Consider the following 25,380-nt stretch of genomic DNA (forward strand, 5'->3'; position numbering starts at 1 on the left):
TAATAAACCCTATAATATCCGACATCTCATTAGTTGTAGCTCCACACGTCATTGACACCATACACTGTGAAGCTTGTCTGCTGCAATAGGGGGGGGGCACGGTCAGACCCTTACGTCACCGCATTGGGGGTCACGTTAGGGACGTTCTTGGCCCCACAACACGTAATACATCTCCAGCATCACAACATCTCATACAACACAATAGGGATTAATCACTTTACAGTTGTGGGTATTGAATATGTCACCAGACCAGCTAAGGGGGGAGATTGATATAAAAAGTACACCCCCGAGAAGCCTTGTGGATTCTGGAATTGGACTCCAGATTCCCCAGTAATATGAATCTTCCTTCAGACCTTGTATCCATTTACTGAATTGTGTTTTTTCCTCTTTTATAGTAATTATATATAATATACACATTATAGATGCAGACACTTCATTCTTCTATTGCACGGATGCTTTTTGTTGTGGACATATGATCGTCCATAGGGGTAATGTAGACATACTTGCACATGTCCATTTGGGGCTGGGGGTCTCCGCTGTGCATTAGACCCTATGATGTGTATAAGAAGCCGGTTACTGGTGATTTATTATGTCATGAAGAAGAACTGAACACAAATACCAGGTAGAAACGCAGAGATGTTTCGCTCCTATCTGTTTTTTAATGTTTCTATGATTTTAATTTGGATTTTTCAATAAAAGTTTTTGGTTTTATTCACACTGGAAAACAAGTGCTGGATTATCAGTAACTTTCTTTGTCCCGTCCATTCCTTCCCAACTGTGATTTTTCATCCAAGCATTGAGAGATGAGCTGAAAGCAGACATATTTTTCTATAGAGGAATGGCAGACATGGGTGTTGTCCACATAGAAAGCCTCTCCTAAATCCCATACACAAAAAAGCCGCCCTACAATCTGCCAGGACACATGCGGAAACATATGAAGACTCCTGGGACTTTATACTCTGGAGTGATGAGACCAAGATAAATGTTTTTTTTTGGAACTGATGGCTTCAAAACTGTATGACATTGAAGAGGTGAGGAATACAATGAGAATGCATGGTGTCTACAGTGAGACCTGGTGGTGGCCGTGTCCTTATGTGCGGCTGCATGAGGAGCTACATTTCATTGATGGTATCTTGAATTCACAGATGTTCTGCTCTATAGTGACAGAAAAGATGCTGCCATCACTCTGTTCCCTTGGTAGGCCACTGTTACATTTCTGAAGAACAGGGTGACAGTGATTCAGTGGCCAAGTGTCTCCGGATCAGAACCCAACCAAACACCTATGGGGAATTCTGAAGAGACAAGTTGTCATCGCTACATCCAGCATCCAGGCTCTAAGAGCTCGTTATCGAAAGAGAGATAAAAGATAGATATAGTATTGTCACTAATTAGTTCATTCCAGGCCTAGAAAATTTAGTGCCGTCCTTTAAAATTATGGAGGCCATACAAAATAATAGATGTAGTAGCTTTTGATGTGGGGTGTACTCATTTTTGCATCAACTATTTTGAGTAAAACTGAAGATTTTGTAATGAGAGTTATATTATTACCCTTACTTTCATGTTTTGATTACAAAAAAATGTTCTATGAAACTTAGTGTTGGCAAAATTGTAGAAATTGATCTTGTGTTCAGTGAGCTATTAAATAAAATCTTACTCATCAAAGGGGGTGTACTCATTTATGCTGAACAATGTTTATTAAACTTTATAAAACACAGTGAACATAATTACACTTTCTTTCCCATATGACTTCTCTCATGTTTTACAAGGTGTGATTTTTGTATAAAAGATTTCCCACATTCTGAACATGAATACGGCTTCTCTCCTGTATGAATTCTTTGATGTATAACAAGCTGTGATTTATTTGCAAAGCATCTTCCACATGCTAAACATGAAAAAAGTTTTTCTCCTGTGTGAATTCTTTGATGTTTAACAAGATCTGATTTATATATAAAACATTTCCCACATTCTGAACAAGAAAATGGCTTTTCTCCTGTATGAATTCTATTATGAGCAGAAAGAATTGATTTACACATAAAAGATTTCCCACATTCTGAACATGAATACGGCTTCTCTCCTGTGTGAGTTCTCTGATGTCTAACAAGCTGTGATTTACCTGTAAAGCATTTTCCACATTGTAAACATGAAAACGGTTTCTCCCCGGTGTGAATTCTTTGATGTAAAACCAGCCCTGATTTACTTTTAAAACATTTCCCACATTCTGAACAAGAAAATGGTGTTTCTCCTGTATGAATTCTCTTATGAGCAGAAAGATTTGATTTACGCATAAAAGATTTCCCACATTCTGAACATGAATACGGCTTCTCTCCTGTGTGAATTTTCTCGTGTATCACAAGTTTTGATTTCTCTGTAAAGCATTTCCCACATTCTGGACATGAATACGGCTTTTCTCCTGTGTGAATTCTGTGATGTTTAACAAGATCTGATTTATAACTAAAACACTTCCCACATTCTGAACATGAATATGGCGACTTTCCAGTATGAATGTTTTGATGTCTACTAAGATGCCCTTTAACTGTGAAGGTCTTCCCACATAGTGAACACAAAAATGTTTTTTCTCCTGTGTGAATTCTCTGATGTGTTATAAGACTCCCTTTATTTGTGAAGGACTTCTCACATTCCGAACATGAAAATGTTTTTTCTCCTGTATGATTTCTCTGATGTGTAAAAAGATTCCCTTTATTTGTAAAGCACTTACCACATTCTGAACATGAATATGGCTTCTCTCCTGTGTGAATTCGCTGATGTGGAATAAGACTGCTTTTAAATGTAAAGCATTTCCCACATTCTAAACATGAATATGGCTTCTCTCCTGTGTGAATTCTCTGATGTATAATAAGACTTCCTTTACCTGTGAAGGACTTTCCACATTTTGAACATGAATACGGCTTTTCTCCTGTGTGAATTCTGTTATGAGCAGAAAGAATTGATTTACACATAAAAGATTTCCCACATTCTGAACATGAATACGGCTTCTCTCCTGTGTGAGTTCTCTGATGTATAACAAGCTGTGATTTATCTGTAAAGCACCTTCTACATTGTAAACATGAAAAAGGTTTTTCCCCTGTGTGAATTCTTTGATGTTTAACAAAGTCTGATTTACTTCTACAACATTTCCCACATTCTGAACATGAATATGGCTTCTCTCCTGTATGAATTCTCTGATGTGTAATAAGATCCCCTTTATGTTTAAAGGACTTCCCACATTCCGAACATGAAAATGTTTTTTCTCCTGTGTGAATTCTCTCATGTATAACAAATTGTGATTTATATGTAAAACATTTCTCACATTCTGAACAGGAGTATGGCTTTTTACCTTTGTGTTTTCTGTGTGTTAAAAAATCTGAGCTTTTTGTAAATTGCTTGTCACACTGAAATCTTGAATCCACTTTGCCACCTCGACTTTTGGTAATAATGTGAGATTGCTCAGGAGATGATTCCTCATGATTAGGAGGATTATAAGAAAGTGAAGTGCTGTGAAGTCCAGGAGGTGCAGGAAGGGTGATGAGGTTTTCTCCATTAGAGTGCTCCCAGATATCTTCTTTTTTACAATTTAGTGATGAACCGTTATTCTCACAAGGATTTCCTATTAGGATGAAAGATAAATTAGATGTGAGGTTTTTCTTCAACACAAAAGAGATTTCTGAATGTATTTTCTGGATCTCACAATGAAGACCCTCGTCAGTGAAAGTACCGGTAATAAGGAGGACAACTACATGCCATAACATTAACACAATGACGGGTAAAGTGAATGACACTTATAAACTGGTGACATTGGCACAAGTCAGGGGTGGCAGAGACTAGACAGCAAATAGTTCTTTAAGTGGTAATTACTGATGACAGGTTCCCTTAATGTACCTCCAGTGCCATTTCACTCTCTCAAGCTTCGTATCTTGCCCTTAGTATAGAAAAGTGTCCACGCAATTGAAGAAGATGTCAACTACTATTAAAAATTCCCCCAATGTAATTAACCCATTGAGAGATTTCTTTTAATTACCTAGATTTGTCTTTATTGCCTGTGAGCGGCGCTATCGCTGGCCACTCACAGGCATCACGCGACCCCCGGCCTCAGCCGGCTCTTGCTTCCCCTGATGTCACGTCAAGTGAGGCGTGACTCGGTGATGCGATCCCCGCGGTGGACACCGGGCTGTGGGTGGGGTTTCACCGAGCGTCACACCCAGCATCCACCGCGCACTTTCCCAATGAATGCAAGGTAATTGTGATTCACAAAATGTTATACAATTGAACGGTGAAGAAAAAAAAATTACATTTTTACCACTATAATATTATTTTAGCCCCAGATTTTACATTTTCACAAGGGAAAATGGGTAAAAATGACCACATAATTTTATACAATTTCTGCTGACCAGGGCAATACCCCATATGTGTCTGTACTGTACTGCTTAGCCATATGGCGAGACTCGGGAGGGAAGGAGCGCTATTTGACTCTTGGAGAACAAACTTTAGTAGAACAGTTTGCAGGCTCCATATACAGAGCCCCAAAGTGGCAAAAGAGCAGAATCCCCCCTCAAGTGACACCAGTTTGGAAATTACACCCCTATGGAAATGTATCTACAGGTGTAGTGATGAATTTGACTCCATGGGTGCTTTCCAGAAACGAGCAGTAATGGATGTTGCGAAGTGAAAATGCAAATATTCCCTTATAGTGGCCAGTACATTGTAGTGTCCGATACATTGTAGTGCCCTTACGTTGTAGCGCCCAGTACATGATTCCCAGCTAGTGCTTTCTGGAGAAATAAATTGGCTCTCCCCGCTACAGTAATGCCAAACATGTGGATGCTAACTGCATACGGTGGGGCCCAGGAGGAGGGGGCATTTGGATTTGGGAGCGCAGATGTCACTGGATTTCTTTAAGTGGGAGCCAAGTCACTTTTCCGGAGCCTTTGTGCTACTAGTAATATGGACACCCCCTATATTACTGTTTACAGATGATGAACCTGAGTGGGGACTTGTTTTTTGTGGGTTGAGTAGAAGCTCTTAATGGTGGCATTTTGGGGTACAGAACATTTTGGAGCATATTTATCCTGTGCTGTACGCTGAACACTTACAGTGGGTACGGGAGGTATTCAGACCCCTTTAAATTTTTCACTCTTTGTTTCATTGCAGCCATTTGGTAAATTCTAAAAAGTTCATTTATTTTTCTCATTAAAGTACACTCTGCACCCCATCTTGACTGGAAAAAAGCAGAAATGCAGACAATTTTGCAGATTTATTAAAAAAGAAAAACTGAAATATCACATGGGCATAAGTATTCAAATCCTTCGCTCAGACACTGATATTTAATTCACATGCTGTCCATTTCCTTGTGATCCTCCTTGAGATGGTTCTACTCCTTCATTGGAGTCCAGCTGTGTTTAATTAAACTGATAGGACTTGATTTGGAAAGGCACACACCTGTCTATATAAGACCTCATGGCTCACAGTGCATGTCAGACCAAATGAGAATCATGAGCTCAAAGGAACTGCCCAAGGAGCTCAGAGACAGAATTGTGGCAAGGCACAGATCTGGCCAAGATTACAAAAGAATTTCTGCATTACTCAAGGTTCCTAAGAGCACAGTGGCCTTCATAATCCTTAAATGGAAGAAGTTTGGGACCACCAGAAGTCTTCCTAGACCTGGCCGTCCAGCCAAACTGAGCAATCGTGGGAGAAGAGCCTTGGTGAGAGAGGTAAAGAAGAGCCCCAAGATCACTGTGGCTCAGCTCCAGAGATGAAGTAGGGAGATTGGAGAAAGCTCCACAAAGTCAACGATCACTGGAGCTCTCCAACAGTTGGGCCTTTATGGCAGAGTGGCCAGATGGAAGCCTCTCCTCAATGCAAGACACATGAAAGCCTGCATAGAGTTTGCTCAAAAACACATGAAGGACTCACAGACTGTGAGAAATAAGATTCTCTGGTCTGATGAGACGAAGATAGAACTTTTTGGTGATAATTCTAAGCGGTATGTGTGGAGAAAACCTGGCACTGCTCATGACCTGCCCAATACAATCCCTACAGTGAAACATGGTGGTGGCAGCATCATGCTATGGGGGTATTTTTCAGCTGCAGGGACAGGATGTCTAGTTGCAATTGAAGGAAACATGAATACAGCCAAGTACAGAGATATCCTGGATGAAAACCTCTTCCAGAGTGCTCTGGACCTCAGACTTGGCCGAAGGTTCATCTTCCAACAAGACAAGGACCCTAACCACACAGCTAAAATGACAAAGGAGTGGCTTCAGAACAACTCTGTGACCATTCTTGACTGGCCCAACCAGAGCCCTGACCTAAACCCAATTGAGCATCTCTGGAGAGACCTGAAAATGGCTGTCCACCAACGTTCACCATCCAACCTGACGGAACTGGAGAGGATCTGCAAGAATGGCCGAGGATCCCCAAATCCAGGTGTGAAAAACTTGTTGCATCATTCAAAAGAAGACTCATGGCTGTACTAGCTCCAAAGGTGCATCTACTCAATACTGAGCAAAGGGTCTGAAGACTTATGACCATGTGAGATTTCAGTTTTTCTTTTTTAATAAATTTGCATATTTTTTATTAAAAAACACAATTAGGAAAATTAAAAATGTGCTTATTCATTAAGAAGAGGTGTGAAGGCGGCCCAGCTATTCATCGGTGCGCAACCGGACTCTGTACAAGAGCAGCCGCTCCATCACCAGACGCTTCTGCTGTGATGTGAACAGCGGATAAAGCTTCACTGCACCGGAGACTTCATACAATATCACACGCCGGTCATCGTCAGGCGCCGCTAATCATAGTCACATGCCAATCATCATCGTCATACGCCGGTCATCATCATCACACGCCGCTAATCATAGTCACATGCCAATTGCCAATCATCATCATCATACGCCAGTCATCATCATCACACGCCGCTAATCATAGTCACATGCCAATCATCATAGTAACATGCCAATCATCATCATCACACGCAGGTCATCATCATAATCATCACACGCCGGTCATTATTACACACCTGTGGAAACATCTACAGGAATCTCCTCCTTCCCGTCACTCACACACGGCTGATCCCCCCTTGTCATCGCTTCTTCTTCTGTCTCGTCCTTCACTTTATTCTTAGTCGGATCTTCCTCCTGATATATCAGATGTAACAGTCAGCACAATACAAGAAACCACCAAAATCTGTGACATCTATGACCTCGATCAGAAATGTCCCCCCATACACAGATCCGGTACAGGGCTCAGCGCCGTCTACCTGATGATCCTCCGGGATGTTGGGATTCTCCTCTGGACAGTCCTGGGAATACAGAGGACGGGGACATCTCTCTGGTGGATTTCTTTCCATGAGTCCATCTGTAGGAGACACATAGTGACAGAATACAGTGACATGTAAAAGTTTGGGCACCAATGGTCAAAATTACTGTTATTGTGAACAGTTAAGTTGAAGATGAAATAATCTCTAAACAGCCTAAAGTTAAAGATGACATTTCCTTTGTATTTTAGGCAAAACAATAAATAATAAATTATATATATTTTCCAAAATGCATCAGACCTTCTTAGATGTACTTTTGCATACTTCTGACGCTGAATTTCATGGTGAGGTCGCAGGAGAGGTTTTCTTCTGATGACTCTTCCATGAAGGCCATATTTGTGCAGGTGTCTCTAAGAGTATAATAATGTACCACAACTCCAGAGTCTGCTAAATCTTTCTGAAGGTCTTTTGCAGTCAGGCGGGGGTTCTGATTTTCCTCCCTAGCAATCCTACTGAAAATTTGCTTGGTCTTCCAGACCTTATCTTGACCTCCTCTGTTTCTGTTAACTGCCATTTCTTTATTACATTTTGAACCGAGGAAAGGGCAACTTGAAAACGCTTTGCTCATAGCCTTCTCCTGCTTTGTGGGCCTCCACCATTTTCACAGTGCTAGACAGCGGATACCTTGGTTGATGAAATCCGTCTTTTGGTTCTTGTGTAAAAAAAACATCACGTCAAACATCCAAAGACCTGAAGGCCAACCTGGAATAGTCTGGGATCATGGTTTCAACAAGTACCATACGCCGCACACTAAACCAAGCATAGCTTTATTGGCGAAGGCCAAGGAAGAAACCATTGCTGAATAAAAGACATAAAAAGGAACGACTGATCTTTGCCAAAGAGTACCTTGACAAGCCTCAATCCTTCTGGGAAAATGTTCTGTGGACAGATGAAACAAAAATAGAGCTTTTTGGCAATGCAAAGCAACAGTTTGTTTACAGACGACGCAATGAAGGTTATATAAGGAAAGAAAACCTTACCAACACTTAAGCATGGTGGAGTATCCACAACGCGAAATGTCCTACCCAGTGAAAGAAAATGTAGTTTGAGTCAAAGATCATGGGTCCTCCAGCAAGACAATGACCCAAAGCACACATCCAAAAGTACACAGGAATGGTTGAAAAAGAAAAACATGGACTGTTTTATAATGACCAGCAATGAGTCCAGACCTCAATCCCACTGAAAATCTTTGGGGTGAGCTGAAATCTGCCGTTGGGAAAAAGAACCTGCAAACATTCAAGAGCTCGAACAAACTGCAAAGGAAGAGCGGGAGAAAATCCCAGCTGAGAAGAGCAAGAAGCTTATAGATGGCTACAAGAAATGTTTGGAGGCCGTCAGCAATGCCAAAGGGTGGGCAACCAAGTATTAATTACTTGAAGAACAGAGGGGAATGGGGTAAAGGAATAGTCCGCTCACCCAACGTTGATTAGCAGTCTTCATCTGTAAGGCAGCGCGCGGAGCCGTCCCAGTCTCAGACGTGGAGACAAACAGCAGAAAATAGAATAGAATATCTATGGATCTCTTTTGGTGACTTGCTACTACAGTTTCTAATGTGATCAATAAACTTCGCTTTTTATATTTTTGGCTACCGCTGGAGGAGGTTCTTGTTTTTCTGCCAAGTATTAATTAGGGGTTTAGGGGGGCCTTTATTGCTGCACATGCTGTTTATTCGGTTTCATCTTTGAAATTGCCACAAGGAGGTTAAACAATGTTCTATTGTTGTATTACTTTGGACCACCAATTAAAAAAATCCTAAGGATATACTGTAACTTTCATTATTTCTGAAGATATTGTACAGGCCATGAAAAAAATGAAGGGATGCCAGTAATGGTGATCAGCAGTGCACAGAAGCCCAGTCACTGAGCAGCGGGAGAAGCAGGTCCTCCGAGCCGTCACCACATGGATTATAGGAGGACTCCCAACACAGATTTATGTCATAGTCACAGGATAATGAATAAGGGACACATGCCGATTCCCCATGGGGGGTCGTCTGAGGAGTTTTTTTCCTTCTGAGAACTAGAAATAAGTAAACCTCCGGCTATTTAACCTCTTTATTGTTGAAAATAATAGCACTCGAGGAGTCTATGTGAGGGGGTCCCAGTATGAGCCCATCGGGGTCTTCACTTTATAGTTATTTTCAGATGGGATGACTGAAAAACATCTGTTCTAATAAAATATACATTTTCCTATAAAGTATTTAGTCCCTTCCCAATATCCAGCATCTACCTGTAACGGCAGCGATCGGTGCTTAAACTCTGACCTTTACGATTAACCCCATGAATACATAGTTATATAGGTTTAAATAAGACTCAGGTCCATCAAGTCCAACCGGTCTCCACAAGTTCTACATTCTTTTTCAATTATTTTAACCTACAATGACATTCACTGTGAGAAAATCATCCGGCCCTTCTATAAATGCCATTTCTCTTGATTTAACAAATCTAATCGTCTGGAATAACTAAGAAGAAAAGCTGTATTGTCACAGGTAATACATTGGGATCACAGGTTTTTATCTCTGTATTACAGTCGTGAGGCAGTGAGGGGAATTATATGCGGGGGACGGTATGTATCCCCCAGGATGCTCATAGAGACACATTGAACCCGCTGGAGTGCACTGGAGTCACAGAAACACCTGTGGCTGCAGAGCAAAATAAAAGGAAAGTTTGGACTTGGTCAAACTATTTGACCAAGTTGGATTCAAGAAAACCCAGCGTGGGCTTTTATTTTGGGAGTGATCTGCAGGTGGCAGTGGGGCGGTCCACTCCCTCCTGCCGAGTCTTACAAGTGGCTCATGGCCACAGAATCCATTAGAAAACCTTCAGCAAAGGTTTGGGTGTGTCAGTGGTTTGTTTGCTAAGCTGCAGAGCAGGAGGCTCTGTACAATGCAAGCCTGGGTGAAGGCGCAACAAAGGTTTGTGAAGGCAACGTAACTGGCGCACCCGAGTGAAACGGCGGCAGGTTTACACGTTCAAAAGTGACCAAAACATCAGCCAGAAAGCATTGGTACTGAGATGTGGTCTGTGGTCCCCACCTGCAGAACCACTCCTTTATTGAGGGTGTCTTGATAATTGACAATAATTTCCATCTATTGTCTATTCCATTTGCACAACAGCATGTGAAATTGATTGTCAATCAGTGTTGCTTCCTAAGTGGACAGTTTGATTTCACAGAAGTTTGATTCACTTGGAGTTATATTCTGTTGTGTAAGTGTTCCCTTTATTTTTTTGAGCAGTGTATATACCAGTGATTAGCTGCAGAGCATTGCAAGTAACATGGAGATACAATGCAGATTTCAGAAGAGATAACACGTAGCAGGAGTGAGATATTAATATCACGGGGGGAGGAAATGTGTAAGAGGGAGACCAGGACGGTCATGCGCCTCTTCCCTCTTTCTGCACATATTGTTGTACCCTGTGTTTATATATGAGTATGTATGTGACCTAATGTCTGATGTGTTAGTTATAGGGTGAGTATATATAGAGTATTAGATTAGGTGCTGCATGTTAGCAGACATTTCAATTCATATACATTCAGCTCTGGCTCAGGATAGCACGCATGTTGGGTCACGCGTACAACAGACTAAGTGCAATAGCTTAAAGTGCTTTTAATAAGCAGTTATACAATGGCAGTTGGACAGGGCAGGAGACAGGTAAGGTGCATAAGATATTCATACAAACATCCTGCTTCTTAGTCAGTTGTATTGCATTATGCATTAGTAATAGCAATCTGCCTCTTACTTGTTTTAACTTCTGCTTTCTCACATCTCGCCCGCCCTTTAACACAATCTATGCACTCTCTCCATATCCACCACTCCCTTCTCCCCTCTCTCATGTATAACTCTGAGGCTCTACTGACATTTCTCACCGACTCCAAACCATCCACTACCTCCATACAGCACTCAAAACATTCATACAAATCATTGCACCACCTGCACTTTCTCTTTTTTCTCCTTCTCCTAGTCGCTGGCGACAGCTCCCCCAACCCTGGGCCTCCCTGCACTAGCATATACTCTCCTCCAGCTGCATATAGAAACCCTGCTAATCTTAGTAACATTCAGTGCTTGCCCTCTCCTATTGCTTTCATTGTGCTCTCTGGAACGGATGGTCTGTGTGTAACAAACTAACTTACATTCATAATTTTTTCCTCAGCAATTCCTTTCATTTTCTGGCTATTACAAAAATCTGGACCCAGCATTCAGACACCACCGCAGCTGCTGCTCTCTTATTTGGTGGGCTGAAATTTTCACATACGGCCAGACCTGAGAATAGACAGGGTGGAGGTGTTGGTTTGCTCCTTTCACCACAATGTGCTTTTCAGGTCACCCCCCACCCCGGTTCTCTCACTTATGTTTCCTTCCTTTGAAGTCCACACCATCAGACTCTTCAAACCCTTCTCCCTGTGAGTGGTGGTTGTGTATCGCCCTCCAGGCCCCTCCCGCCAGTTCCTGGATCACTTTGCCACCTGGCTTCCTCACTTTCTATCCTGTGACATCCCCACCCTCATCATGGGAGACTTTAACATCCCCATCAATGATCTCCTCTCCCAATCTGCCTCTCATCTACTTTCTCTAACCTCCTCATTCCGTCTCTCACAGGTTGCTAACTCTCCTACACAAAAAGACGGGAATACTCTGGACCTGGTTTTCTCCCGTCTATGCTTGCTGCATGACTTTACTAACTCCCCTCTCCTGCTCTCGGACCACAACCTTCTTCCTTCTCTGTCAAGAACTGTCTCCTCACCCGGGACACCCCCACTTACCACACTTCTAGGAATACACATGCCATTAATACCCAGCAGCTTATGGACAATCTCCACACATCTTTAGCCCTCATCTCCTCCCTCTCCTGTCCAAACTTGGCATTGTCACACTACAATAATACACTGAAGAGCGCCCTAGATGAAGCAGCACCTTCTACACGCAGAAAGACCCGACGCAAACAACGGCAGCCCTGGCACACAATGCAAACACGTTTTCTTCAGCGTTGCTCAAGGTGTGCTGAGCGTCAGTGGAGAAAATCTCTTTTAGCAGAAGACTTCATCCACTATAAATTCATGCTCAAAACCTAGAACTCTGCGCTTCATCTGGCCAAACAATCCTACTTCACCCCCCTCATCACTTCAGTGTCCAACAATCCAAAACGACTTTTTGAAACCTTAAACTCCCTCCTGAAACCTAAAGCACAGGCCCCCACCACCAACCTCAGCGGGGAGGATCTGGCCACATATTTCCTAGAAAAAATCAACCACATCCATCAGGACATCTCAGCCCAATCTCCTCAGTGCCTGGATCCCCTTCCCTGCCGCACTTCAAGCTCACTAGCCATTTTTGAGCCTGTTACAGAAGAAGAAGTTACCCAGCTCCTCACTACTTCTCAACCTACAACCTGTAACAGTGACCCCATTCCTTCACATCTCCTGCAGTCTCTCTCACCGGTGGTCACCACTCACCTGACTAAAATATTTAACCTCTCTCTTTCTTCAGGTATCTTTCCCTCCTCATTTAAAAATGCCATTATAACCCCTTTACTTAAAAAGCCATCCCTGGTCCAGAACTGCACTGCTAACTACAGACCTGTCTCTAATCTTCCTTTCATCTCTAAACTCCTGGAACGCTTGGTCCACTCTCGTCTACTCTGCTATCTCTCAGATAACTCTCTTCTTGACCCTCCACAATCTGGTTTCCGCTCCTTACACTCCACTGAAACTGCCCTCACTAAAGTCTCTAATGATCTATGAACAGCTAAATCCAAAGGTCACTGCTCCCTGCTGATTCTCCTGGATCTCTCTGCTGCATTTGACACTGTGGATCACCAGCTCCTCCTCACTATGCTCCGCTCTATCGGCTTCAAGGACACTGTTCTCTCCTGGTTATCCTACATCTCTGACCGCTCCTTCACTGTATCTTTTGCCGGCTCCTCTTCCTCTCCTCGTCCCCTTATAGTCGGGGTTCCGCAGGGCTCAGTCCTAGGCCCCCTCCTCTTCTCTCTATACATTGCCCCTATTGGACAAACAATCAGCAGATTTGGGTTTCAGTATCATCTCTATGCTGAAGACACCCAATTATACAGTTCTTACCCTTACATGACCCCTACCCTAATACAAAATACCAAGGACTGTCTGTCCGCTGTCTCTAACATCATGTCCTCCCTCTGTCTTAAACTGAATCTCTCCAAAACTGAACTTCTTGTGTTTCTCCCCTCTACTAACCCAACTCTACCTAACATCGAAATTACCTTGGATGGTTCAACCATAACTCCCAGCAGCACGGCCGCTGCCTTGGGGTCATATTCGACATCCTTTACTCCCTATATCCGATCACTCGCTCACTCTTGTCACCTGCATCTTAAAAACACTTTTCTCACCTTTGAAACTGCTAAAACTCTTACTGTTGCTTTTATTCACTCTCGTCTGGACTACTGCAACTCTCTTCTGATTGGTCTCCCTCTTACCAAACTTTCTCCTCTCCAATCCATCCTGAATGCGGCAGCCAGGGTCGTATTTCTGTCCAGCCGCTTCACCGATGCCTCCATCGTGTGCCAGTCATTACACTGGTTGCCCATTCGCTACAGGGTCCAATATAAACTCATTGCTTTCACCCACAAAGCTCTCCACAGTTCTGTACCGCCTTATATCTCCTCTCTCATCTCTGTCTATCGCCCTACACGTGCCCTCCGTTCTACAAATGACCCAAGACTAACATCCCTCATAATCTGAACCTCGCACCTCCATCTCCAAGACTTCTCTCGTGCTGCGCCAGTTCTCTGGAATGCTCTACCCCAGACGATCCGACTGATGCCTAGCCCCCATGTCTTCAAGCGCGCTTTAAAAACCAATCTCTTTAAACAAGCCGACCACCTCAACTACTCAGTAAACCAACTTTCCCCTGTTCCCTCCTTCTAAATATTATTCAGAATCTGCTCCCTACTCTTCATCTGTCTCCACACCCTCCATGCACAAGATAACTGCACTCGATACTTGATTATTGCACTTATACATATGGGCTGATGACCGGATCATGCAGCTTTATGTGAAAATCTCTATTTATTATAATTGTCAGACCTGAAATAACAAGCACTTTTCACCTACTGTGTCCCCCCCATTCCCTTGTAGATTATAAGCGGCCGGACCCTCGCTCCTAATGTAACTGTTTAAACTGTCTTACCTTGTATGGAATTTATTGTCTGTACATGTCCCCGCTTAATTGTAAACTGCTGCGGAATATGTTGGCGCTAAATAAATAAAAAATATTATTATTACTAGGAATTGGGTACAGTGTAGGGGTGAACGCAATAGTTTAGGATAGAAACCGTTAATGTGTTTAGCAATAGCTGCAGAGCAGGAGGAGCCGGGGTAGTTACCAGGAGGTTTAGTGACTGCAGCAGGGGAGTAACGGGAAGTCTGCCCAGCAACCGAAGGAGGATTGGTGATTGGCCCAGTCAAAAGGGGAGGAGATTAGGCCAGGGCGGAGTAACGTTTTTTCCTGTCAGTTAGTTCTGAGGGAGGGATGTGACAGAGCAGTAGCTGGAGGTCCAGGGGGCACAGAAACCCGGTCCGACCAGCAGCAGAGGGACGTTAGTCAGGAACTCTAAAACGACTTTCCCTTAATGTTCGGGGCCTACGGTCCACAGGAGTCAGCAGAGTAACTTGTCTCAAAATCTTCCCAGAAGGGGAAGTCGGACGGGAAATAGTACAGAGGAAATGGAAGGGGACTTTAAAAACTGCGAGGGTCTCAGAGGCCAAAGAGGTCGACTATGGAAGGGACATCTCAGGAGAAACAGACGGTGAATATTAACATATGCTGCGCAATGAACTGTGCACCTGGAAAAGGATGCGCCCAATACTGCGTGTTCCCTCATGGTGAAGTTGGACTGTTAAGTAAAGTTCTTTTTTATAAAACGGAGTGGAAGTCCCCTATTGTGTGTGCGGCGGTTACTGAAGTGGAAAAACCGAAGACGGCAGAGATCTGCGACCAAAACGTGAGTGTTCTGCACCACACGCACAGCACAGGAGAATGGGGACATTTGTCTTTGTCAGGGAGCCAGGGTGTAGGAACACAACAGTCCCTCGCCACTACTACCACCCTCACAAAAAATGCATAGGCCTGATGTAATCCCAAGGAATCAAGAAGGTGTAGCTACAGTCACCACTGGCAGCACTGTGAGCGACAGCTGTAACTGCGCCCCGACACTGAGTGACGATCGCTCTGTACTGATGCACTGCTGAGCCGGCTGTCAGTCTCAGTCCCGGGCACAGTGCTGCGTACGGTGACTGTATCTGCGTTGGTGCCTGCATGACTGAAAGCCGGCGGCTTCCGGGTACCGCACACTCAGTACAGCGGCCGGGCACCTCCCTAATCCTATTAACCAGCAGATTAACCCCATATGTGCATGTTACTGGCGATATCCAACCAGACAGGTTCCCTGTAAGGAACAATACACAATAAATGTAAATCACTACAAATCTGAGACCTCAGAGACGTGTAACATCTTATTCTGGTCGTGTCCGATACGAAACTCCTTCTATTCCCCTCTAACATGTAGACTGTGAGCAGGGCCCTCCCTTATATTGTACCATACTGATACCGGGGGGGACATCACCGGAGTAATCGCCCAGTGTGGGACGTCGGATCAGGGGACAGAGGACACCATCAGTCACCAGAACAAGTCCTGAGACCCCAAAAAGCTCAGGAGGAACGACCCTTCATAGCCCTCATTACTGATTACTGATGTCATGAAGCGATGAATCTTCCTAATGTTTCTTCTGCTGTCGCCTTATGAGGCTTCATTGTCCTCCAAACACAATCGGAAATCTGCTGATTTATCCACAGAATCTAAAATCAAAAGCTGCTGACAATCACTCTCCTGTGTGAGCGATGGGGGAGGGGAGCGGAGAAGACGAGACAGGGAGGGAGCGAGAACAGCAGCACAAGAGTCACATGTACAAGGCAAAAAAGAGGAGAAAAGCCGAAAATGGGAGATTCATCATTACACGTCATCTAAAGCGAACCTGGTGTAAGAGGCCGGAGCTCCTCCATCATCACCTCCTGGTACCGATCCTGGTGTCCTTCTAGATACTCCCACTCCTCCATGGAGAGATAGACAGCGACGTCCTGACACCTTATAGGAACCTGACAACAACGACACCATCATCACCCAGAATCCTCCAGTGCTGTCCTGTATAATGTCCCAGCAGTCACCTCTCCGCTCATCACCCAGAATCCTCCAGTGCTGTCCTGTATAATGTCCCTGCAGTCACCTCTCCGCTCATCACCCAGAATCCTCCAGTGCTGTCCTGTATAATGTCCCAGCAGTCACCTCTCCGGTCATCACCCAGAATCCTCCAGTGCTGTCCTGTATAATGTCCCAGCAGTCACCTCTGCGGTCATCACCCAGAATCCTCCAGTGCTGTCCTGTATAATGTCCCAGCAGTCACCTCTCCGGTCATCATCCAGAATCCTCCAGTGCTGTCCTGTATAATGTCCCAGCAGTCACCTCTCCGCTCATCACCCAGAATCCTCCAGTGCTGTCCTGTATAATGTCCCAGCAGTCACCTCTCCGGTCATCACCCAGAATCCTCCAGTGCAGTCCTGTATAATGTCCCAGCAGTCACCTCTCCGGTCATCACCCAGAATCCTCCAGTGCTGTCCTGTATAATGTCCCAGCAGTCACCTCTCCGCTCATCACCCAGAATCCTCCAGTGCCGTCCTGTATAATGTCCCAGCAGTCACCTCTCCGCTCATCACCCAGAATCCTCCAGTGCTGTCCTGTATAATGTCCCAGCAGTCACCTCTGCGCTCATAACCCAGAATCCAACAGTGCCGTCCTGTATAATGTCCCAGCAGTCACCTCTCCAGTCATCACCCAGAATCCTCCAGTGCCGTCCTGTATAATGTCCCAGCAGTCACCTCTCCGGTCATCACCCAGAATCCTCCAGTGCCGTCCTGTATAATGTCCCAGCAGTCACCTCTCCGGTCATCACCCAGAATCCTCCAGTGCCGTCCTGTATAATGTCCCTGTAGTCACCTCTCCAGTCATCACCCAGAATCCTCCAGTGCTGTACTGTATAATGTCCCAGCAGTCACCTCTCCGGTCATCACCCAGAATCCTCCAGTGCCGTCCTGTATAATGTCCCAGCAGTCACCTCTCCGGTCATCACCCAGAATCCTCCAGTGCTGTCCTGTATAATGTCCCAGCAGTCACGTCTCCGGTCATCACCCAGAATCCTCCAGTGCCGTCCTGTATAATGTCCCAGAAGTCACCTCTCCGCTCATCACCCAGAATCCTCCAGTGCCGTCCTGTATAATGTCCCAGCATTCACCTCTGCGCTCATCACCCAGAATCCTCCAGTGCTGTCCTGCATAATGTCCCAGCAGTCACCTCTCCGGTCATCACCCAGAATCCTCCAGTGCCGTTCTGTATAATGTCCCAGCAGTCACCTCTCCGGTCATCACCCAGAATCCTCCAGTGCCGACATGTATAATGTCCCAGCAGTCACCTCTGCGCTCATAACCCAGAATCCAACAGTGCCGTCCTGTATAATGTCCCAGAAGTCACCTCTCCAGTCATCACCCAGAATCCTTCAGTGCCGTCCTGTATAATGTCCCAGCAGTCACCTCTGCGCTCATCACCCAGAATCCTCCAGGGCTGCTCTGTATAATGTCCCAGCAGTCATCTCTGCGCTCATCACCCAGAATCCTCCAGTGCCGTGCTGTATAATGTCCCAGCAGTCACCTCTCCGGTCATTACCCAGAATCCTCCAGTGCCGTCCTGTATAATGTCCCAGCAGTCACCTTTGCACTCATCACCCAGAATCCTCCAGTGCCGTCCTGTATAATGTCCCAGCAGTCAACTCTGCGCTCATCACCCAGAATCCTCCAGTGCTGTCCAGTATAATCTCCCAGCAGTCACCTCTCCGGTCATCACCCAGAATCCTCCAGTGCTGTCCTGTATAATGTCCCAGCAGTCACCTCTCCGGTCATCACCTAGAATCCTCCAGTGCCGTCCTGTATAATGTCCCAGCAGTCACCTCTCCGGTCATCATCCAGAATCCTCCAGTGCTGTCCTGTATAATGTCCCAGCAGCCACCTCTCCACTCATCACCCAGAATCCTCCAGTGCTGTCCTGTATAATGTCACAGCAGTCATCTCTGCGGTCATTACCCAGAATCCTCCAGTGGCGTCCTGGATAATGTCCCAGCAGTCACCTCTGCGGTCATCACCCAGAATCCTCCAGTGCTGTCCTGTATAATGTCCCAGCAGTCAACTCTCCGGTCATCACCCAGAATCCTCCAGTGCCGTTCTGTATAATGTCCCAGCAGTCACCTCTCCGGTCATCACCCAGAATCCCCCAGTGTAGTCCTGTATAATGTCCCAGCAGTCACCTCTCCGGTCATCACCCAGAATCCTCCAGTGCTGTCCTGTATAATCTCCCAGCAGTCACCTCTCCGGTCATCACCCAGAATCCTCCAGTGCCGTCCTGTATAATGTCCCAGCAGTCACCTCTCCGCTCTTCACCCAGAATCCTCCAGTGCTGTCCTGTATAATGTCCCAGCAGTCACCTCTCCGGTCATCACCCAGAATCCTCCAGTGCTGTCCTGTATAATGTCCCAGCAGTCACCTCTCCGGTCATCACCCAGAATCCTCCAGTGCTGTCCTGTATAATGTCCCAGCTGTCACCTCTCCGGTCATCACCCAGAATCCACCAGTGCCGTCCTGTATAATGTCCCAGCAGTCACCTCTCCGGTCATCACCCAGAATCCGCCAATGCCGTCCTGTATAATGTCCCAGCAGTCACCTCTCCACTCATCACCCAGAATCCTCCAGTGCTGTCCTGTATAATGTCACAGCAGTCATCTCTGCGGTCATCACCCAGAATCCTCCAGTGGCGTCCTGGATAATGTCCCAGCAGTCACCTCTGCGGTCATCACCCAGAATCCTCCAGTGCTGTCCTGTATAATGTCCCAGCAGTCAACTCTCCGGTCATCACCCAGAATCCTCCAGTGCCGTTCTGTATAATGTCCCAGCAGTCACCTCTCCGGTCATCACACAGAATCCTCCAGTGCCGTCCTGTATAATGTCCCAGCAGTCACCTCTCCGCTCATCACCCAGAATCCTCCAGTGCTGTCCTGTATAATGTCCCAGCAGTCACCTCTCCGGTCATCACCCAGAATCCTCCAGTGCTGTCCTGTATAATGTCCCAGCAGTCACCTCTCCGGTCATCACCCAGAATCCTCCAGTGCTGTCCTGTATAATCTCCCAGCAGTCACCTCTCCGGTCATCACCCAGAATCCTCCAGTGCTGTCCTGTATAATGTCCCGGCAGTCACCTCTCCGGTCATCACCCAGAATCCTCCAGTGCTGTCCTGTATAATGTCCCAGCAGTCACCTCTCCGGTCATCACCCAGATTCCTCCAGTGCTGTCCTGTATAAAGTCCCAGCAGTCACCTCTCCGGTCATCACCCAGAATCCTCCAGTGCCGTCCTGTATAATGTCTCAGCAGTCACCTCTCCGCTCATCACCCAGAATCCTCCAGTGCTGTCCTGTATAATGTCCCAGCAGTCACCTCTCCGCTCATCACCCAGAATCCTCCAGTGCTGTCCTGTATAATGTCCCAGCAGTCACCTCTCCGGTCATCACCCAGAATCCTCCAGTGCTGTCCTGTATAATGTCCCAGCAGACACCTCTCCGGTCACCACCCAGAATCCTCCAGTGCTGTCCTGTATAATGTCCCAGCAGTCACCTCTCCGGTCATCACCCAGAATCCTCCAGTGCAGTCCTGTATAATGTCCCAGCAGTCACCTCTCCGGTCACCACCCAGAATCCTCCAGTGCTGTCCTGTATAATGTCCCAGCAGTCACCTCTGCGGTCATCACCCAGAATCCTCCAGTGCTGTCCTGTATAATGTCCCAGTAGTCACCTCTGCGGTCATCACCCAGAATCCTCCAGTGCCGTCCTGTATAATGTCCCAGCAGTCACCTCTCCGGTCATCACCCAGAAACCTCCAGTGCCGTCCTGTATAATGTCCCAGCAGTCACCTCTCCGGTCATCACCCAGAATCCTCCAGTGCCGTCCTGTATAATGTCACAGCAGTCATCTCTGCGGTCATCACCCAGAATCCTCCAGTGGCGTCCTGGATAATGTCCCAGCAGTCACCTCTGCGGTCATCACCCAGAATCCTCCAGTGGCGTCCTGGATAATGTCCCAGCAGTCACCTCTGCGGTCATCACCCAGAATCCTCCAGTGCTGTCCTGTATAATGTCCCAGCAGTCAACTCTCCGGTCATCACCCAGAATCCTCCAGTGCCGTTCTGTATAATGTCCCAGCAGTCACCGCTCCGGTCATCACCCAGAATCCTCCAGTGCCGTTCTGTATAATGTCCCAGCAGTCACCTCTCCGCTCATCACCCAGAATCCTCCAGTGCTGTCCTGTATAATGTCCGAGCAGTCACCTCTGCGCTCATCACCCAGAATCCTCCAGTGCTGTCCTGTATAATGTCCCAGCGGTCACCTCTTCGGTCATCACCAGAATCCTCCAGTGCTGTCCTGTATAATCTCCCAGCAGTCACCTCTCCGGTCATCACCCAGAATCCTCCAGTGCTGTCCTGTATAATGTCCCAGCAGTCACCTCTCCGATCATCACCCAGAATCCTCCAGTGCTGTCCTGTATAATGTCCCAGCAGTCACCTCTCCGGTCATCACCCAGAATCCTCCAGTGCTGTCCTGTATAAAGTCCCAGCATTCACCTCTCCGGTCATCACCCAGAATCCTCAAGTGCCGTCCTGTATAATGTCTCAGCAGTCACCTCTCCGCTCATCACCCAGAATCCTCCAGTGCTGTCCTGTATAATGTCCCAGCAGTCACCTCTCCGGTCATCACCCAGAATCCTCCATTGCTGTCCTGTATAATGTCCCAGCAGTCACCTCTCCGCTCATCACCCAGAATCCTCCAGTGCTGTCCTGTATAATGTCCCAGCAGTCACCTCTCCGGTCATCACCCAGAATCCTCCAGTGCTGTCCTGTATAATGTCCTAGCAGTCACCTCTCCGGTCATCACCCAGAATCCTCCAGTGCCGTCCTGTATAATGTCCCAGCAGTCACCTCTCCGGTCATCACCCAGAATCCTCCAGTGCCGTCCTGTATAATGTCCCTGTAGTCACCTCTCCAGTCATCACCCAGAATCCTCCAGTGCTGTCCTGTATAATGTCCCAGCAGTCACCTCTCCGCTCATCACCCAGAATCCTCCAGTGCCGTCCTGTATAATGTCCCAGCAGTCACCTCTCCGGTCATCACCCAGAATCCTCCAGTGCTGTCCTGTATAATGTCCCAGCAGCCTCCTCTCCACTCATCACCCAGAATCCTCCAGTGCTGTCCTGTATAATGTCACAGCAGTCATCTCTGCGGTCATCACCCAGAATCCTCCAGTAGCGTCCTGGATAATGTCCCAGCAGTCACCTCTGCGGTCATCACCCAGAATCCTCCAGTGCTGTCCTGTATAATGTCCCAGCAGTCAACTCTCCGGTCATCACCCAGAATCCTCCAGTGCCGTTCTGTATAATGTCCCAGCAGTCACCTCTCCGGTCATCACACAGAATCCTCCAGTGCCGTTCTGTATAATGTCCCAGCAGTCACCTCTCCGCTCATCACCCAGAATCCTCCAGTGCTGTCCTGTATAATGTACCAGCAGTCACCTCTCCGGTCATCACCCAGAATCCTCCAGTGCTGTCCTGTATAATGTCCCAGCAGTCACCTCTCCGGTCATCACCCAGAATCCTCCAGTGCTGTCCTGTATAATCTCCCAGCAGTCACCTCTCCGGTCATCACCCAGAATCCTCCAGTGCTGTCCTGTATAATGTCCCAGCAGTCACCTCTCCGGTCATCACCGAGAATCCTCCAGTGCTGTCCTGTATAATGTCCCAGCAGTCACCTCTACGGTCATCACCCAGAATCCTCCAGTGCTGTCCTGTATAAAGTCCCAGCAGTCACCTCTCCGGTCATCACCCAGAATCCTCCAGTGCCGTCCTGTATAATGTCTCAGCAGTCACCTCTCCGCTCATCACCCAGAATCCTCCAGTGCTGTCCTGTATAATGTCCCAGCAGTCACCTCTCCGCTCATCACCCAGAATCCTCCAGTGCTGTCCTGTATAATGTCCCAGCAGTCACCTCTCCGGTCATCACCCAGAATCCTCCAGTGCTGTCCTGTATAATGTCCCAGCAGTCACCTCTCCGGTCATCACCCAGAATCCTCCAGTGCTGTCCTGTATAATGTCCCAGCAGTCACCTCTCCGGTCATCACCCAGAATCCTCCAGTGCAGTCCTGTATAATGTCCCAGCAGTCACCTCTCCGGTCACCACCCAGAATCCTCCAGTGCTGTCCTGTATAATGTCCCAGCAGTCACCTCTGCGGTCATCACCCAGAATCCTCCAGTGCTGTCCTGTATAATGTCCCAGTAGTCACCTCTGCGGTCATCACCCAGAATCCTCCAGTGCCGTCCTGTATAATGTCCCAGCAGTCACCTCTCCGGTCATCACCCAGTAACCTCCAGTGCCGTCCTGTATAATGTCCCAGCAGTCACCTCTCCGGTCATCACCCAGAATCCGCCAATGCCGTCCTGTATAATGTCCCAGCAGTCATCTCTCCGGTCATCACCCAGAATCCTCCAGTGCCGTCCTGTATAATGTCACAGCAGTCATCTCTGCGGTCATCACCCAGAATCCTCCAGTGGCGTCCTGGATAATGTCCCAGCAGTCACCTCTGCGGTCATCACCCAGAATCCTCCAGTGCTGTCCTGTATAATGTCCCAGCAGTCAACTCTCCGGTCATCACCCAGAATCCTCCAGTGCCGTTCTGTATAATGTCCCAGCAGTCACCTCTCCGGTCATCACCCAGAATCCTCCAGTGCCGTTCTGTATAATGTCCCAGCAGTCACCTCTCCGCTCATCACCCAGAATCCTCCAGTGCTGTCCTGTATAATGTCCGAGCAGTCACCTCTGCGCTCATCACCCAGAATCCTCCAGTGCTGTCCTGTATAATGTCCCAGCAGTCACCTCTTCGGTCATCACCAGAATCCTCCAGTGCTGTCCTGTATAATCTCCCAGCAGTCACCTCTCCGGTCATCACCCAGAATCCTCCAGTGCTGTCCTGTATAATGTCCCAGCAGTCACCTCTCCGGTCATCACCCAGAATCCTCCAGTGCTGTCCTGTATAATGTACCAGCAGTCACCTCTCCGGTCATCACCCAGAATCCTCCAGTGCTGTCCTGTATAAAGTCCCAGCAGTCACCTCTCCGGTCATCACCCAGAATCCTCCAGTGCCGTCCTGTATAATGTCTCAGCAGTCACCTCTCCGCTCATCACCCAGAATCCTCCAGTGCTGTCCTGTATAATGTCCCAGCAGTCACCTCTCCGGTCATCACCCAGAATCCTCCAGTGCTGTCCTGTATAATGTCCTAGCAGTCACCTCTCCGGTCATCACCCAGAATCCTCCAGTGCCGTCCTGTATAATGTCCCAGCAGTCACCTCTCTGGTCATCACCCAGAATCCTCCAGTGCCGTCCTGTATAATGTCCCAGCAGTCACCTCTCCGGTCATCACCCAGAATCCTCCAGTGCCGTCCTGTATAATGTCCCTGTAGTCACCTCTCCAGTCATCACCCAGAATCCTCCAGTGCCGTCCTGTATAATGTCCCAGCAGTCACCTCTCCGCTCATCACCCAGAATCCTCCAGTGCCGTCCTGTATAATGTCCCAGCAGTCACCTATCCGGTCATCACCCAGAATCCTCCAGTGCCGTCCTGTATAATGTCCCAGCAGTCACCTCTCCGGTCATCACCCAGAATCCTCCAGTGCCGTCCTGTATAATGTCCCAGCAGTCACCTCTCTGGTCATCACCCAGAACCCTCCAGTGCCGTCCTGTATAATGTCCCAGCAGTCACCTCTGCGCTCATAACCCAGAATCCAACAGTGCCGCCCTGCATAATGTCCCAGCAGTCACCTCTCCGGTCATCACCCAGAATCCTCCAGTGCCGTCCTGTATAATGTCCCAGCAGTCACCTCTCTGGTCATCACCCAGAATCCTCCAGTGCCGTCCTGTATAATGTCCCAGCAGTCACCTCTGCGCTCATAACCCAGAATCCAACAGTGCCGTCTTGTATAATGTCCCAGAAGTCACCTCTCCAGTCATCACCCAGAATCCTCCAGTGCCGTCCTGCATAATGTCCCAGCAGTCACCTCTGCGCTCATCACCCAGAATCCTCCAGTGCTGCTCTGTATAATGTCCCAGCAGTCATCTCTGCGCTCATCACCCAGAATCCTCCAGTGCCGTCCTGTATAATGTCCCAGCAGTCACCTCTCCGGTCATTACCCAGAATCCTCCAGTGCCGTCCTGTATAATGTCCCAGCAGTCACCTCTGCGCTCATCACCCAGAATCCTCCAGTGCCGTCCTGTATAATGTCCCAGCAGTCACCTCTGCGGTCATCACCCAGAATCCTCCAGTGCCGTCCTGTATAATGTCCCAGCAGTCACCTCTCTGGTCATCACCCAGAATCCTCCAGTGCCGTCCTGTATAATGTCCCAGCAGTCACCTCTCCGGTCATCACCTAGAATCCTCCAGTGCCGTCCTGTATAATGTCCCAGCAGTCACCTCTCCGGTCATCACCCAGAATCCTCCAGTGCTGTCCGGTATAATGTCCCAGCAGTCACCTCTCCACTCATCACCCAGAATCCTCCAGTGCCGTCCTGTATAATGTCACAGCAGTCATCAATGCGGTCATCACCCAGAATCCTCCAGTGCCGTCCTGTATAATGTCACAGCAGTCATCTCTGCGGTCATCACCCAGAATCCTCCAGTGGCGTCCTGGATAATGTCCCAGCAGTCACCTCTGCGGTCATCACCCAGAATCCTCCAGTGCTGTCCTGTATAATGTCCCAGCAGTCAACTCTCCGGTCATCACCCAGAAACCTCCAGTGCTGTCCTGTATAATGTCCCAGCAGTCACCTCTCCGGTCATCACCCAGAATCCTCCAGTGCCGTCGTGTATAATGTCCCAGCAGTCACCTCTCCGGTCATCACCCAGAATCCTCC

At 47.3% G+C, this 25,380-nt stretch overlaps 1 protein-coding gene across 1 annotated transcript in view; it reads right to left on the minus strand.

Moving 5' to 3' along the window:
* Positions 1-1,709: 1,709 nt before the first annotated feature.
* Positions 1,710-25,380, minus strand: part of LOC141201503 (uncharacterized) — a 77,077-nt gene continuing 53,406 nt past the window's right edge. Inside the window, exon 3 of the mRNA XM_073663511.1 lies at positions 1,710-3,587. Within this exon, the coding sequence (XP_073519612.1) occupies positions 1,725-3,587 (1,863 nt within the window). The 3' untranslated portion in view covers positions 1,710-1,724. The remainder of the gene's footprint in view (positions 3,588-25,380) is intronic.

The sequence above is a fragment of the Phyllobates terribilis genome, unplaced genomic scaffold (assembly GCF_046119375.1).
Source record: "Phyllobates terribilis strain yellow unplaced genomic scaffold, ASM4611937v1 Scaffold_117__1_contigs__length_5270597, whole genome shotgun sequence".
NCBI lineage: Eukaryota > Metazoa > Chordata > Amphibia > Anura > Dendrobatidae > Phyllobates > Phyllobates terribilis.